Source organism: Odocoileus virginianus, chromosome 17 (assembly GCF_023699985.2).
Source record: "Odocoileus virginianus isolate 20LAN1187 ecotype Illinois chromosome 17, Ovbor_1.2, whole genome shotgun sequence".
Lineage (NCBI taxonomy): Eukaryota > Metazoa > Chordata > Mammalia > Artiodactyla > Cervidae > Odocoileus > Odocoileus virginianus.
The window spans coordinates 16,719,820-16,734,498 of record NC_069690.1 but is presented as its reverse complement, the minus strand read 5'-3'; the positions used below and the strand labels follow the sequence as shown (position 1 = coordinate 16,734,498).

Sequence of the window (14,679 nt, the reverse complement as noted above, 5' to 3'; positions counted from 1 at the left end):
TTGCTTCTGTTTTGTGTTTTGGTTTTTTGGCCCTGAGGCATATGGGATCTTAGCTCCCAGACCAGGGATCGAACCCACACCCCCTGCATTGAAAGGCGAAGTCTCAACCACTGGACCACCAGGGAAGTTCTCCAAGGCGGGGTGGTCTTCACAGACATTAAGCCCTGCTCTCTAATTCCTGCCCGATGAAAATATTCCAAATCCAAGGCCATCACGTTTTGTAACAATTATAACTAATCTCTGCTCAACATGTCTGATGGTCCAGGCATGTGATAAAGGGTTCACATGTGTTAGCTCTTCATCACATTCCTCTAAAGTGGATACTGACACCCACATTTTATAGTTCAAAGGATTGGAATCACCCTATTTGCTCAGCCAAGAAATCCTAGAACTGGAGTAGAAACTCTTCCCCAAACCTGTGCCTCTAGCCAATGCTTGAAGCCAAGGTGTATATCACTTTCGCTGATGACTAGAGGGATGAATTTAAATACTTTAACACCCAGTCTTGGGACTTCCTTGGCAATCCAGTGGTTAGGACTCTCAGCTTCCACTGCAGGGGACATGGGTTGAATCCCTGCTCAGAGAACTAAGATCCCGCAAGCCATGTGGTTCAGCCAAAAAAATAAAAATAGCCCAGTCTTTTCACTGTTTTGCCCAACTTTGATTATAAACTCTGTAGATCAGAAGCCATGGGTGTACCCCCAGAGCCTAGCACAGGGTTTGGCACATGCTAAGCACTAAAGGAAAGAGTAAATAACGTTATACTGCTTAAAGGTAGGTGTTTGGGCAATTTTTATTTGGATTTGCTTTTCTTTAGTGACCACGGGAGATGCTGGAGGACACCTGCTTTAAATTTTCCAGGCTAACATCACAGCTGTGCGTTACAGCAAAGTCGCCGATTCATCACCGTGCTGGCGTGGACCCAGGGTTTCGGGGGGTGGAAATTCATAGCCCTGACTCGCACTGGCCCTTTGGTTTGCTGCTGTGCAGAGGTGTGGCTTGTCGCTGGGGCTTGCTTCTCTGTCTTCTGCCTTCCTGACCTCCTTGGGTTCACACTGGACATTTATTGAACTGTCATCCCTTAGGTTTGTCAGGAATCCTCCCTGGCCCTGGCTTCCTACCCTGGAATGGCTTTACTCTGCTGATATGCATACCAGCCCACATTTCTACTTGACTTCTCCCAGTCCCTCTGAAAATGAGAGTTTTAGTCACGCAGTCCAGTGTGACTCTTTGTGACCCCATGGACTGTAGCCCACCAGACTCCTCTGTCCATAGAATTCTCTCCCACCAGACTTCTCTGACCATGGAATTCTCTCCAGGCAGGAATACTGGAGTGGGTAGCTATTCCCTTTTCCACGGGATCTTCCTGACCCAGGGATCGAACCCAGGCCTCCTGCATTGTAGGCAGACTCTTTACCATCTGAGACACCAGGGAAGCCCATAGTCCAGGACTAATTTGCAGTCATTTAAGGAAAGTCTTTCTGCCACAAATGGAGGGCAAGTGGGTCCAGATCATTACCTTCTAGATTCTAAAATCAATATTCAAACCCCAGACCCTGGATTTCGGCCAAGGCTTAGATTATTGTATTTCTGATCTGGAAGGAACCCTGGAGGTCCCCCCTCATTGAATGGCAAACTCTACTCCCCATGTTTCACCCCCATTCAGCCTGAGCGGCCTTCTGAGCTGTGGGATAGAGGTGTGACAGTTTTCTTTGAAAACAGAGTCTCACTGCTCGAACATTGGACAGCCTTAGAACTAACCTCATTTCACAGATTTGAAAACTGAAGCCCAAAGAATTCAGGGGCTGTGTCCAAGGTCACACAAGTAGCCAGTCCCGCCCCCAGTTGACCGTCCTGCCACCACCCAGACTGACCTGTGGCCCTGCCCGGGGTCAGGACTCCCATCCCTGGATAGGGTGAGGGAAAGGTCAGTGCGTGGAGGCTGGACCCTGCCGCCTCCCTGCCCTGATGGATCCCACGGGGAGCCCGAAGGAGTAGAAACTGGGCCCATCTGTAGGGACTCAACGCGGAGAAAAGAGGCCAGCCTGGGAGCTTTCTCTGTCCAGACGGTAATGAGGAGCGGCTTGGGCCGCCAGCCCTGTCCAGCCCTGCAATGCAGCCTTCTCCACCAGCCCCAGCCCGGAGCGTGGGAATTCTTTGTCATGCAGATCTCTGCTTGCCTGCGGGCCACCCTGGGATTTTTTTTTTTTACCCTCCTGTTATATAGGGTTGACCCTGTGGCTCAGCAGTTTAAAAAAAAAAAAAAGTTATCTGACAATAGATCAATACCTAATTAAAGCCGAAGGGCAAGCATGAAAGGGGAAAGGAAAGATTTATAGTTGCCCTGGGAGGGGAGAAGGACTCTGGTGTTCTTAGTTCATGACAGTTTGTGTTTTCCTTGAGAGATGACATCCCCCTGGAGACGAAGACCCTGTTGTGGGGAATCTCTTCTTGGTAGGATCTCAGTGAGCCCGGAGCCTTGAGAGCAATCTGGGGTGGGAGTGGCAAGTGATGAGGGGAGTAGGCAGATGACATTGCTGCTACCTCTCCAGGCCCAGGGTGTCAGGTACCCTGGTTCCCAGGTGGGCCCCAGCCTCTTCCTTAGGAGCTGACCCTCCATCCCCGTAGGGCCTGCAGAACTTGGCCTTCTGCCTCGCCCTCCTCTCTCCACCCAGGCAGCGACTAATTGGCTCAGGAGCCTGCGGGCATTTTCCAGTGGTGATTTCTGCACACTCACCCCGCCAGCCACCTCTCATCCTCTGAGCCCTGGGTTCTAACTCCCAGTTATTTTTAGTCTCCTGTGTCCTTCCCTGGAAGCCAAAGCATTGATCACACTTAAATGAGACCAGAACAATGCATTGCCCATCTCCTCTCTGCCCAGCTTCCCTCCCAGGACCAAAGTTTCTCATCCTCCAGACCAAGAGTCTGTACTGTTCCTTTCCCCCAGGGGGTATGACATCATCTTTCTCTCTTCCCCGGGACTTCTCAAGGACATTTTTCCTACTAAGATGCCCAGCTCTAGAGGTCCTGTTGGCCTGTTGTAGTTTCACTCCGTTGGAGGTGATGCACGGCAGGTTTCTGGGTGCTATTGAGGAGAAAGAAGGGTAGAGGGTGGAGGTTGACAGTTTAGGGAGTGGCTTCTGGAGAGGCCAAGAGTACTTGGGTTTTGTGTCAGGCAGACCTGGACTCACGTCCTGGCTCCAGCCATTCCTGCCAGGTGACTGAGGCCTCAGCCTCCTGGTCTCTGCACTGAGGCTGTTAGCACCTGCCTCAGCGAGGGGGCTTGAGGGTCACGCAGAATGTTTGGCAGGTGTCTGACACATAGCGCCCCCTAACGGTGGCAGTTTCTGCAAAACTGCTACGGTTTTCTCATGATTGCTCAGAACCCTGAGATAGCCCCCGGTGAGGCCAGGTCGCCAGGCAGATGATCCGGGTTGGAGCTCTACTGTGGACAAATCACTTCTCTCCTTGAGACTTTGCTTCCCAGTTGTAAAAGGAGAAGTTTGAACCAAACAGTCCTTTCGGTAGTAGATGAATTTTTCAGGGAGCTCCAGGGTGATGTGGGATCCCGGGAGGAAGAGAGGGAGCTTTCGCTCTGGAGTCTCAGCCCTGAGGCTGCAGCATCCCAGCGCCTGAGACTGGGGGTGGGAAGCAACTCCAGCATCCTTGAGTTCTCCGTCTCTCTCTCTGCCCCAGGGTCCTTGGCAGTGTCTGTGGCTGACATGACCGCGCCGGTGGTGGGCTCCTCTGGAGGGGTGTATGCGCTTGTCTCTGCCCATCTGGCCAACATCGTCATGGTGAGCACCCCCGTCCCCGAAGTCCTTTCTTGGCCCACCCCACCCCCTCCCTGCCGTCCCTGGGCCTGGATGTTAATCTACCAGAGTTGAGTTTTATTTTTATTTTATTTATTTTTTATTTTTATTTTTTTTTCAGAGTTGGGTTTTAGATTCTCTTCCGTGCTCCAGCCTGGGCTCAGCAAGCCCCAGCTGACCTTGGCCAGTAGCCAAATTCAAGGACACTTCCTCACCCTCTGCCAGGCCACTTCCAGTGGGTCCTTTCCATATATGATTTCAATTTTCTCTAGCCTGGCTTTGCCCGGCTCCCTATTCCAACTCTTTGCTACTTGGTGGCTTTAAAAAGTTAAAATTCTGGACCACTAGCACCCATCAAAATTGTGATTCGTTGTTTCTCATAGTTAGGTAAAAGTAAAGGGCCTTAGGGGCCCAGGCTTCCCTGGTGGCTCAGTGGGTAAAGAATCTGCCTGCCAATGCAGGCGACACAGGTTTGATCCCTGATCTGGGAAGATCCCACATGCCACAGAGCAACTAAGGCTGTGTGCCCCAGCTGCTGAGCCTATGCTCCAGGGCCCGGGAGCCCCATCTGCTGAGCCCACGTGCCGCAGCTACTGAAGCCTTTACGCCCTGCTGCTAAGTCGCTTCAGTCGTGTCTGACTCTGTGCAACCCCATAGACGGCAGCCCACCAGGCTCCCCCGTCCCTGGGATTCTCCAGGCAAGAACACTGGAGTGGGTTGCCATGTCCTTCTCCAGTGCGTGAAAGTGAAAAGTGAAAGTGAAGTTGCTCAGTCGTGTCTGACTCTTAGGGACCCCATGGACTGCAGCCCACCCGGCTCCTCCGTCCATGGGGTTTTCCAGGCAAGGGTACTGGAGTGGGGTGCCACTGCCTTCTCCACTTCATGCCCTAGGGCCCCTGCTCTGCAACAAGAGGAGCCCCCGCAATGAGATGCCGCCCCAACCCAACTGCAGAGGAGCCTCTGCTCACCACAGCTAGAGAAAAGCCCCTGAAGCAATGAAGACCCAGCACAGCCAAAAATAAATAAAATTATAAAAAAAGAAGTAAAGGGACCTTAGAGATGATCTCATCAAAATTCTCAAATAGGAAATAAGGCCCTGACAGGTTAAATGAGTTGTCCAAAGTCACAATCAAGTTGGAGGCAAAATGGGGTCTTGAACCCACATCTCCTGGCAACCATTTAAGTGTCGCTGTCCTCCACCAGCCCGTCATGGCGTCTGGACACCGTCGTCCCGTTTCTCACGCTCTTCCTCGGCTTTTCCTGGAAGGCACTCGCGTGAACCAGCCAACAGCAGGGGCTGTTCTTCAGCTTAGATCTGAGTGGCAGCTACCTACTTCCTGAAGAGTGACCTTGAGCAGATGACTTCAGTGCCTCAGTTTCTCCATCTGTGAAATGGGATGGGGTGGGGCCAATGAGATACAATAAAAATGACCACTTGGTTTAAGTATTATCTTCATTCCTGACTCCTCACAGAAGAGGCTGGGGTGGACTCAGAGTGGAGACAGGACTTTCACGGCAAGAAATTGAAAGCCACCTGATAGTCTTAGAGGAGGCCAAGGAAGACAGCTTCCTTGTTTGGGAAGCAGTCTGAAGTTTGGAGGCTGAAAGAGGAGTTGTTGGCAGTGCGTGCTTCACTCTGCCTGATGCCCCCCGCAGAGGCACAGCCCAGGTCTTACCTATCTTTTCCCCAGTGCCTGGAATAGGGCCGGATGCATGGCAGAGGGTACCCACTGAATCTGGGGGCAGGAAGGAAGGAAGAACCTGGGGGAGGGGAGCAGGGACCGCGTCCAGGAAAGGAATGGCTTCTCTTTGGGATCCTCTTGTTCACACCTCCCTCCCCCATCACTGTCTTCACCCACGTGGCAGATATTCAGATGCTCAGTTCCAAGAGTTCATAGAGTTCCTAAATTCCCCCACGTCTTATTTATTTTGCCCGCACTGCCAGGCATGTGGGATCTTAGTTCCCGGACCAGGAATCAAATCCGTGCCGCCTGCAACGGAGTCTTAACCACTTGACCACCGGGAACTCTCCTCCATTTCTTCATCATTGCTGCTGTCAGCTGTCCTGCTCCTCAACACCATTCTCTCTCTCTGCACCAAAGTCCCATTTGTACCCTGAGAGAGAAAGAACTGCCGCAGAGGCTGGAAAGGCCATGTGAGGGTGTGTGTGGGGGGGAGGGTTGGGAGCGGGAAGTGTGTTTACACACAGGGTGCGTGCCTCTGTCTGCTAAGCACCTGGGAGTCCAGGGCCGCCTCACATGGCCCTTTAAATGGGTCATTCTGTATCAGCGCCACCGCTTTCCCCAGACACAGCTTTTCCTCTGAATTCTGCTTCCGCCACTCCCTCCTCCCCCTGCCCCAATTCCTTTCTGCAGGGGGAGGAAATGCCACCCTCCCCCTGCTCTTCCCCCCAAGATGCGTCTGTGTGGAAGGACATGCACCAGCCCGACGGAGGAAGAGGCAAGCAGGACTTCAAAACGATGCCCTGTTTCCGCCCCTCGCCACCACCTGGGAAGTAGCTCTGGTGTTCCCAGAAGTTCCCATGGTGAGGGCAGACCCAGGGCCCGGGGTGGGGTATGGGGGTGAGGAGGGGGTGTTTGAGAGCAGTTTTCTACCAGTTCGTAGTTCTTTCTGCAAGTAGCCCGCGGTGGTGCCGCTGAGACATCCCATCCGAGAGCCCAGCGCTCTTCCAGAAGGACATGGCTTTCTCTGGCCAACAGGGAGCTTTGGGGTCCCCTGGAGCGTGACATTTGGTAGCCCTCCTTTAAAAAGCTGTGTGCTGCTTATTGAACAGTGAAGAATGCTCATTTCACTCACTTCCTTCTTAGAAAGGTCAGTTTCTTTTCACCGAGAGGCTCCCTTTACCCAAACTAGCTCAGCGCCCAGCAATTCGGAGATGCATTAGGACAAGCCAAGTGAAATCGGTATTTCTGTGGGTCAGAAGCATTTCAGCCTTGGCGGTTTCATGTGGTTCTGCCTAGTAGATGACGGATTTTTTTCTCCCCAGAATGTTAGCAAATGTAAGAGGAGAGTTCTTTTTTTTCCTTTATTTTCATTTTATATTGGTGCTTTCAAACTGTGGTGTTGGAGAAGACTCTTGAGAGTCCCTTGGACTGCAAGGAGATCAAACCAGTCGATCACAAAGGAAGTCAACCCTGAATATTCATTGGAAAGACTGATGCTGAAGCTGAAGCTCTGATACTTTGGCCACCTGATGCAGAGAGCCGACTCCTTGGGAAAGACCCTGATGCTGGGAAAGATAGAAGGCAGGAGGAGAAGGAGACGACAGAGGTTGAGATGGTAGGATGGCATCACTGACTCAGTGGACATGAGTTTGAGCAAGCTCTGGGAGATGGTGAAGGATAGTGAAACCTGGCGTGCTGCAGTTCACGGGGTCACAGAGTCGGACGCACTGGAGTAACTGAATAACAAATAGTTGATTTACAGTGTTGTATTAGGTTCAGATGTACAGCAAAGTGATTTACTTATACATATACATATATCTATTCCTCTTCCATTCTTTCCCCATCTAGGTCGTTACAGAGGATTGAGTAGAGTTCCCTGTTCTGCACACTGGGTCCTTGTTAATTATTTTGTGTAGAGTAGTGTTTACATGTTTAGAGGGCTTCCCAGGTGGCGCTAGTGGTAAAGAATCCACCTGCCAATGCAGGAGGCTCAAGAGACGCGGGTTTGATCCCTGAGTCAGGAAGATCCCCTGTAGTAGGAAATGGCAGACTGCTCCAGTAATCTTGCCTGGAGAGTCCCACGGACAGAGGAACCTGGCGGGCTTCAGTCAATGAGGCTGCAGAGTCAGGATGACTGAGTGACTGAGCACATTTATTTAGACTGTTGATCTTTAATTCCAAAGTGAAGATTTGGTCTGTGTGTATACATACCCAATAAAGCACCTCATTGGAGCAGAGGGAGAAAGAGCGTGCACCTGTCAGGAAGTGTGGATTTGAGGTCTGGTATTACCATATATTATGCTGTGATTTCCTTAACTCCTTCGGGATTCTGTTCTCTCATCTGTAATCCTTTCTTCACAAAGTAGTTGTGAGAAAGACATGAAAAAAATGCATGTGAAAATGTCATTTATGTGGCAGATTACCATACTGGGAGATCCTGTAGGTATATGTGTGTTTATATTAGTTAATTGTTCAGTTGTTCAGTTGTGTCCAACTCTTTGTGACCCCATGGACTGCAGCATTCCAGGCCTCCCTGTCCATCACCAGCTCCCAGAGTTTACCCAAACTCATGTCCATTGAATCAGTGATGCCATCCAACCATCTCATCCTCTTATCGTCCCCTTCTCCTCCTGCCTTCAATCTTTCCCAGCATCAGGGTCTTTTCCAGTGAGTCAACTCTTTGCATCAGGTGGCCAAAGTATTGGAGTTTCAGCGTCAGTATCAGTCCTTCCAATGAACACCCAGGACTGATCTCCTTCAGGATGGACTGGTTGGATCTCCTTGCAGTCCAAGGGACTCTCAAGAGTCTTCTCCAACACCACAGTTCAAAAGTGTTTATATATATATATATATATATATTTCTTTTTAACAATTTGTTCCTTTATTCAGCCTGAAACTTTTTATAAAGGTAAAAAATAATTTGAATAGTGTCATCATTTTATTTGAGCTCTTGATTTAGATTTTATTTATTATTTTTTCTTTATTTTTTAATTGAAGGATAATTACTTTACAATATGGTGTTAATTTCTGCCATACACCATCATGAATCAGCCATAGGTATACAGATGTCCCCTCCCTCTTGAACGTCCCTCCCCCTTGCCACCCCCCACTCCTCTAGGTTGTCACAGAGCCCTGGTTTGAGTTCCCCGAGTCTGTCTTACATACGGTAGTGTGTGTGTTCCCATGCTGCGCTCTCGGTTTGCCCCACCCCCGCCCCGGTGTCCGTAAGTCTGTCCTCTGTGTCTGCGTCCCCATGGCCGCCCTGCAGACAGGCTCATCAGGGCCCTCTCTGGACCCTCTGTGTGTGCTGTGCTGAGCCGCTCGGTCCTGTCCGATTCTGGCGACACCGGGGACTGTAGCCCGCCAGGCGCCTCGGTCCGTGGGATTCTCCAGGCAAGAACACTGGAGTGGGTTGTCCGTTTCCGTCTCCAGGGAATATTGCCGACCCAGGAATTGAACCCGGGTCTCCTACATTGCAGGCAGATTCTTTACCGACTGAGCTAGATTCTGTGTATATGCGTTAATATGAGATATTTGTTTTTCTCTTTCTGACTTATTTTACTCTGCGTAATAGGCTCTAGGTTCATCCACCTCATTAGCACTGACTGAAATGTGTTCCTTTTTATGGGTGAGTAATATTCCATTGTGAATATATGTATCACAGCTTCTTTATACATTCATCTATCAGTGGACACCTAGCTTGCTTCCATGTCCTAGCTATTGTAAATAGCACTTCAGTGAACATCAGGGTAACATGTCTTTTTCAGTTATGGTTTTCTCAGGGTATGTGCCCAGTAGTGGGATTGTTGACTCATATGGTAGTTTCATTCCTGTATATATATTTTATACATAGTCTTTAATTATAAATTCCACTGGATATCTGCACAGGGAGTAATCTGAAAATGTGTACTTTATGCTTCAGATACATAGCAGAAAAATGTCGAACACTTCTGTTCTCAGGACTGTACTTAAGTGAGAGATTCTGCCTGAAATGAAAGTGGTTTCCTATTTTTCATAAAAAAAAAAAAAAAAAGAAAGCACTTTGAGTTTCAGAAAGCTTGTTTACATCAAGGGATTAAATCTAGAAAACATTTCAACAAACGATCTGGATGGCATTAAAGACCTGCAATCAGGGCTTCTTATTTGAAATTCTAGAAGTATAAAGACACACATAATTGAATAATTTATTAATTGCTTTTTGCTGCAGCCCGTAGAGCAGAGTTTCATTTTTAAATATACAAGATATTTTCTTATACTTTGCCCCATTCAATAGGTGTTTTTCTAAAACGTTTTGAGATCTAAATTTTCACAAATTGAACTGTGCTGTCAAAGCACAGGAAAGATTGTTGTCTGAAAGTCGAAGAAGGTTGCTGTGTTACAAGGCTCAGTTTATTAAGTAAAAAGCCTGCTGTAGGATTTTTACTTAATGACATCTAATTTTATCTGTGTCATGCTTTCTTGTTTCCTGTGTTGGGTTTTCGTGAAGTGATTTGACAAGAAGTTGTTTCCACTGGGGGTATGTAAAGCAGTCTGGGAACAGAACCTCCCGCCTGGGTTTCAGCCTGTGAGCTCTTAGCTGGTTGGATGAGCAAGATGCCGAGGGGACTGGTTACCGCCTTGTTTGCTGTTGGTGAGTTACCATCTCACCCTGCAAGGCTCTGGGAGAGAATGAAATTAAAGGACCTGAAAAAAAGTTTATATTCCCCAGGGGCCTGCAGGCTTTTCAACATTTATAGCAGCAGCAGTGCTGGCACTGTGTGAGGTTTTTTTCCCTTCTGTTGTCTCACTGTGCTTATTTTATTGGAGGGAATAATGGGGAGGGGGGTGGGAGATGAGGCAGCTGGTGAAAAGGAGTGACTTTCTAGTTTAACCCCTCAGCTGCTGGGAGGCTGGTCACTCACTGACTGTTCACTCAGCCTTGAGGGCAGCTGGGGGCAGCCGGCAGGGACAGACAGCACAGACAGACAAAACATGACCTTGCCCTGGAAGTGTGGGCAGACAGAGCCCTGGACTGGGAACCCTGTCAAGCTCGACCTTAACTCATGGTGACCTTGCCCTAGCCCTCCTTGACCCTCAAGTGCAGATGAGAGGGTGTGACTGGATCAGCTTGGCAGTTGCCAGTATCTTCCAGGGCCAGGCAGGTGTGGTGGATGAAGCTGGTCGGCGGCGAGGGTTGGGGGGTGGGGGTTGGGGTTGGGGCAGGGCATCCATGTGGGAAAACTGGAGTTCCCTGGCTTCATCCAAGGTCCTTGAGATTCTGAAGGATTTTTTTTTTTCCTTTAAAGGTTTTTTTTGAAACTTTTTATACAATTTTTTGCAGTTAATTCATTTATTTTTTGGGGGGCTGTGCTGGGTCTTGGTTGCTGCACACAGGCTTTCTCTAGTTGCGGTGCGCGGGCTCCTCATGTGGTCTCTTACTGTGGATCTCGGGCTCTGGGTGCACAGGCTTCAGTAGTTACGGCACACGGGCTCAGTCATCCCTTTCCATGTGGGATCTTCCTAACCCAGGGATCGAACTCATGTCCACTGCGTTGGCAGGAGAGTTCCTAACCCCTGGCTTCCCAGGTAGCACAGTGGTAAAGAATCTGCCTGCCAGTGCCAGAGATGCAGGTTCAATCCCTGGGTCGGGAAGATCCCCTGGAGGAGGATCCTGGAGTCAGATGGACTCACTGCCTGTGGAAGTGGCAACCCACTCGTGTTCTTGCCTGGAGAATCCCATGGACAGAGGAGCCTGGTGGGTGAATGTCCATGGAGTTGCAAAGAGTCAGACTTGACTGAGCACACAGACATGACTTGCACACTTCTTAACCACTGGAAAGTCCATTTTTGTACAATTTTAAAAGGTTACTTTCCATTTACAGTTATTATAAAATATTGCCTATATTGCCTGTGTTAAACAAAGCATCCCTGAGCCTATCTTACCCCCAGTAGTTTGTACCTTCCACTCTCCTACCCCAATCTTGTCCCTCCCACCAGTTACCACTAGTTTGTTTTCTAGATCTGTGAGTATACTTTTATGTTCTATTCACTAGTCTGTTATATTTTTTAGATTCCACGTGTAAATGATATCTCGCAGCATTGGTCTTCCTCTGACTTATTTCACTCAGCAGAGATTCCGAAGTTTTAATACCGTTCTGCAAGGCAAACTCACTATCTTTGCCTCAGGTCTAGATACTGTCAGACATTTAGATAGATGACTCTAACTGTGTTCCAGTCTGTGTTCTTTACACATATTAATTCATCTTACCTTCACTACAAACCATGAGGTGGGCAATGAGATACATACCGTTACCTCAAATTTATAAGCAAGGACCCTGGAAAAAAGGAATTCTGAGTCATCCCAGTGGCCTTGCCAGACCAAAAATACAGATGGTACTTTTTAAGGCGCATCCCAGGTAGGACCCAGGGGGGTGTGGACCTCAGCTGAAGGAAAGCGTGACCAATACTTTCTAAACTTACTTTCCCCATAGCATCAGTCAGAACCTAGGAAAAGAGACATGAGGTAAAATATCCAGAGGGCTCTTATGAGTAAAAGGGATATTAGAAGTGTTCCATGTCACTTTTTTTTCTTAAAGTATGTTCAGTACATTCATATCATAGTGTGATACAAATCACCATCTATCTACAGAACTCTTTCCATTTTGCAGAACTAAACCTCTATACCCTTTTAACAACAACTCCCATTCCTCTCTCTCCCACCTCCTGGAAACCTTTAATCTATTTTCTACCTCTGTGAATTTGACTCCTCTGTACCTCCTGTAAGTAGAATCAAATGCTATTTATCATTCCGGGAGTGGATTATTTCACTTAGCAGCATAGTATCTTCAAGGTTCATTCAAGTTTGGCATGAGTCTTAACTTCTTCCCTTTTGAAGGCTGAGTAATATTCCACTGTGTGGCTAGCCCACCTTCCGTTTCTCCGTTCACCTCTCCATGGACCCTTGATTTGCTTCCACTTTTTTGGCTGTTGTGAATCACACTGCTGTGAATGTGGGTGTCACTTTTAAGAGAGAATGGAGACCCGTGGGTGGACATCACAGGGAGACAAAGCCTGGCTGGACAATGGCAGGGAGGATTTTTCCGTGATTGTAACCCCTTCCCAGGGGTGTCCCTTTGGGAGGAGATAGCCCATCAGATGACTCCCAAGGTCCCTCCCATCCTAAGGCTTCCTCTTGGAGAGGAAGTGCCCCACCTTCAACCAACTGAGCCAGCTCGGACTGGGTTGCCAGATCCAATGGAAGGTACCAGCTCCTGTTCTGGTCCTTGGCCCCCAGCGAGAGTCCCCTGCGGGCAAACCCCGGCAGGGGACAACGTCCTGCCATCTGCTTCTTAGTACAGAACATGTCGGCAAGCAGAGATCAGACTTTCCCACCTGAAGAGGGACCGTGTATCACTCACCTCATCTTTTTTTGGTTTTTTTTGGTTGCGGCACGTGGGATCTTTAGTTGCGGCACGTGGGATCTAGTTCCCTGACTAGGGGTCAAATGTGGGCCACCTGCATTTGGGAGCTCAGAGTCTTAGCCACTGGACTACCTTGCTTTCTGTGAGGAAGGACATGCTGATCATTGAGGAATAATGGGGAAGAGGGAGGCCAAGGGCAAAGAGCTGAATGTGGCAGGACTTCTGTCTTTGGGACAGCGTCCCTCCGTTCCACTTGGTCCACTGAAGCTTCCATAGACATTGCTGTCTGTCCCAGTGTTCAGGAGCCCCGTCAGATTTCATGCATGGGTCCCGCTATTTCAGAGGAGTTCAAGATGTGCCCTTGAGCTGGGCCTGGGCCAGGCAGCAAAGGCAGGGGAGGTGGGTGGGGGGAAACAGAAGCCGGGGCATCCCCACTTGCCTCCTCCCCCAAGACTGATGTTTTCCAGGGAGATTCCGGGCTCCTTTCTGCTTCTGGGTAAATGAAGTGGAGCTTTGAAAGCGCTGCAGGAGTGCCCGTCAAAGGAGCCCTGTGGCGAAGTCTTTTGTAAAGTGAACAGTCCTTTTGTAAGGTGAATAATTGTGCTCTGATTATCTGCTTTGGAGGTTCAGAGTGTTCAGAGATTCTCAGGGGAAAGGGATTTGTCTGAAGGCCATCTGGCCCACCCCGTTTCCAATGCTTGATTCTCTCAAGCACACGCTCTGAGTGATGCGAAGCCCCCATGTGGACCCCTCTGTGATGGGAAACTCACCATCCCATGGATCATTCCATCTTTGGACAGCTCAGCTGATTAGAAATGGAAGCTTATCCTGAGCTTAAAAAGAAAAGTCTCTCTCTGAAGTTTTATCCGTGTCTCTGCTTACAGGTTGCACTAAATATGCCCTTTGCGTGTGTTGACTCACTTGATAGCTGACCGCAGTGAACTTGACCTCCCCAGTCCCCTCTTCATTTGTTTCTCAGGTGCAGGAATTTGAGTTCTCCTATCATCCTGATGGTTCTGTTTTGACTTGGCTTGCTTTGCTGGCCTGCATCGCTTTGTAACCACGAGACCTAGCAGCTGGGGCAACATTCAGATATCTGTCTGTGTCGTGGAGACAGGGACTTGCGTCTCCCAGGATCTAGATTCTCTTCCTATGTTGGTGCAGCTCCAGAGCTTTTATGACAATAACCAACCTACCAACCCCTAAAATCTCAAAGCCGTGCTGGCTTTGTGGTCTGGGGACTACGCCACCGCCACCTCATTCAGGATTTAATAAAGATGATTTCTTTTTAAACTCCATCTTTATTTTTATTATACTCCAACTCTTTTAGCATTTCCTCTGTTTACAAATTTTATTTTTTTTTTAATTTTTAAAACTATTTATTTTTACATTTATTTGTTTGACTGTGCCAGGCCTTAGTTGCAGCATTCAGGATCTTTAGTTGTGGCATGCAAACTCTCAGTTGTACCATGCAGGATCTAGTTCCCTCATCAGGGGGTGAACACTGGTCCCCTGCATTGAGAGCATGGAGTCTTAACCACTGGGCCACCAGGAAAACCCCATGAGTTTTATTTTTAAATTTATTTTTGGCCTCACTCTACAGCTTGTGGGATCTTAGTTTCCCGATCAAGGATCAAACCCGAGCCCTTGGCTGTGAAAGTGAGGAATCCTAACCACTGAACCACCAGGGAATTCCCGGAGATGACTGTTTTAAATGTCAGCTTTTCCTAGGCTGGGTACCTCTGCAGAGAAGTGGTCTGATTTGGAACTAATGAAACTCTC

The 14,679-nt window shown here is 48.8% G+C and overlaps 1 protein-coding gene across 6 annotated transcripts in view; it reads left to right on the top strand.

Moving 5' to 3' along the window:
* Nucleotides 1-14,679, top strand: part of RHBDL3 (rhomboid like 3) — a 54,809-nt gene that overhangs the window by 32,831 nt on the left and 7,299 nt on the right. For 5 of the 6 annotated variants that reach the window (XM_070478711.1, XM_070478710.1, XM_070478715.1 and 2 more), the window contains one exon: nt 3,697-3,797. In XM_070478711.1, coding sequence (XP_070334812.1) covers nt 3,697-3,797 — 101 coding nt within the window. Of the gene's footprint in view, nt 1-3,696; nt 3,798-5,015; nt 5,216-14,679 lie in introns of those variants that run through there. The other variant, XM_070478712.1, reaches the window with a different exon arrangement.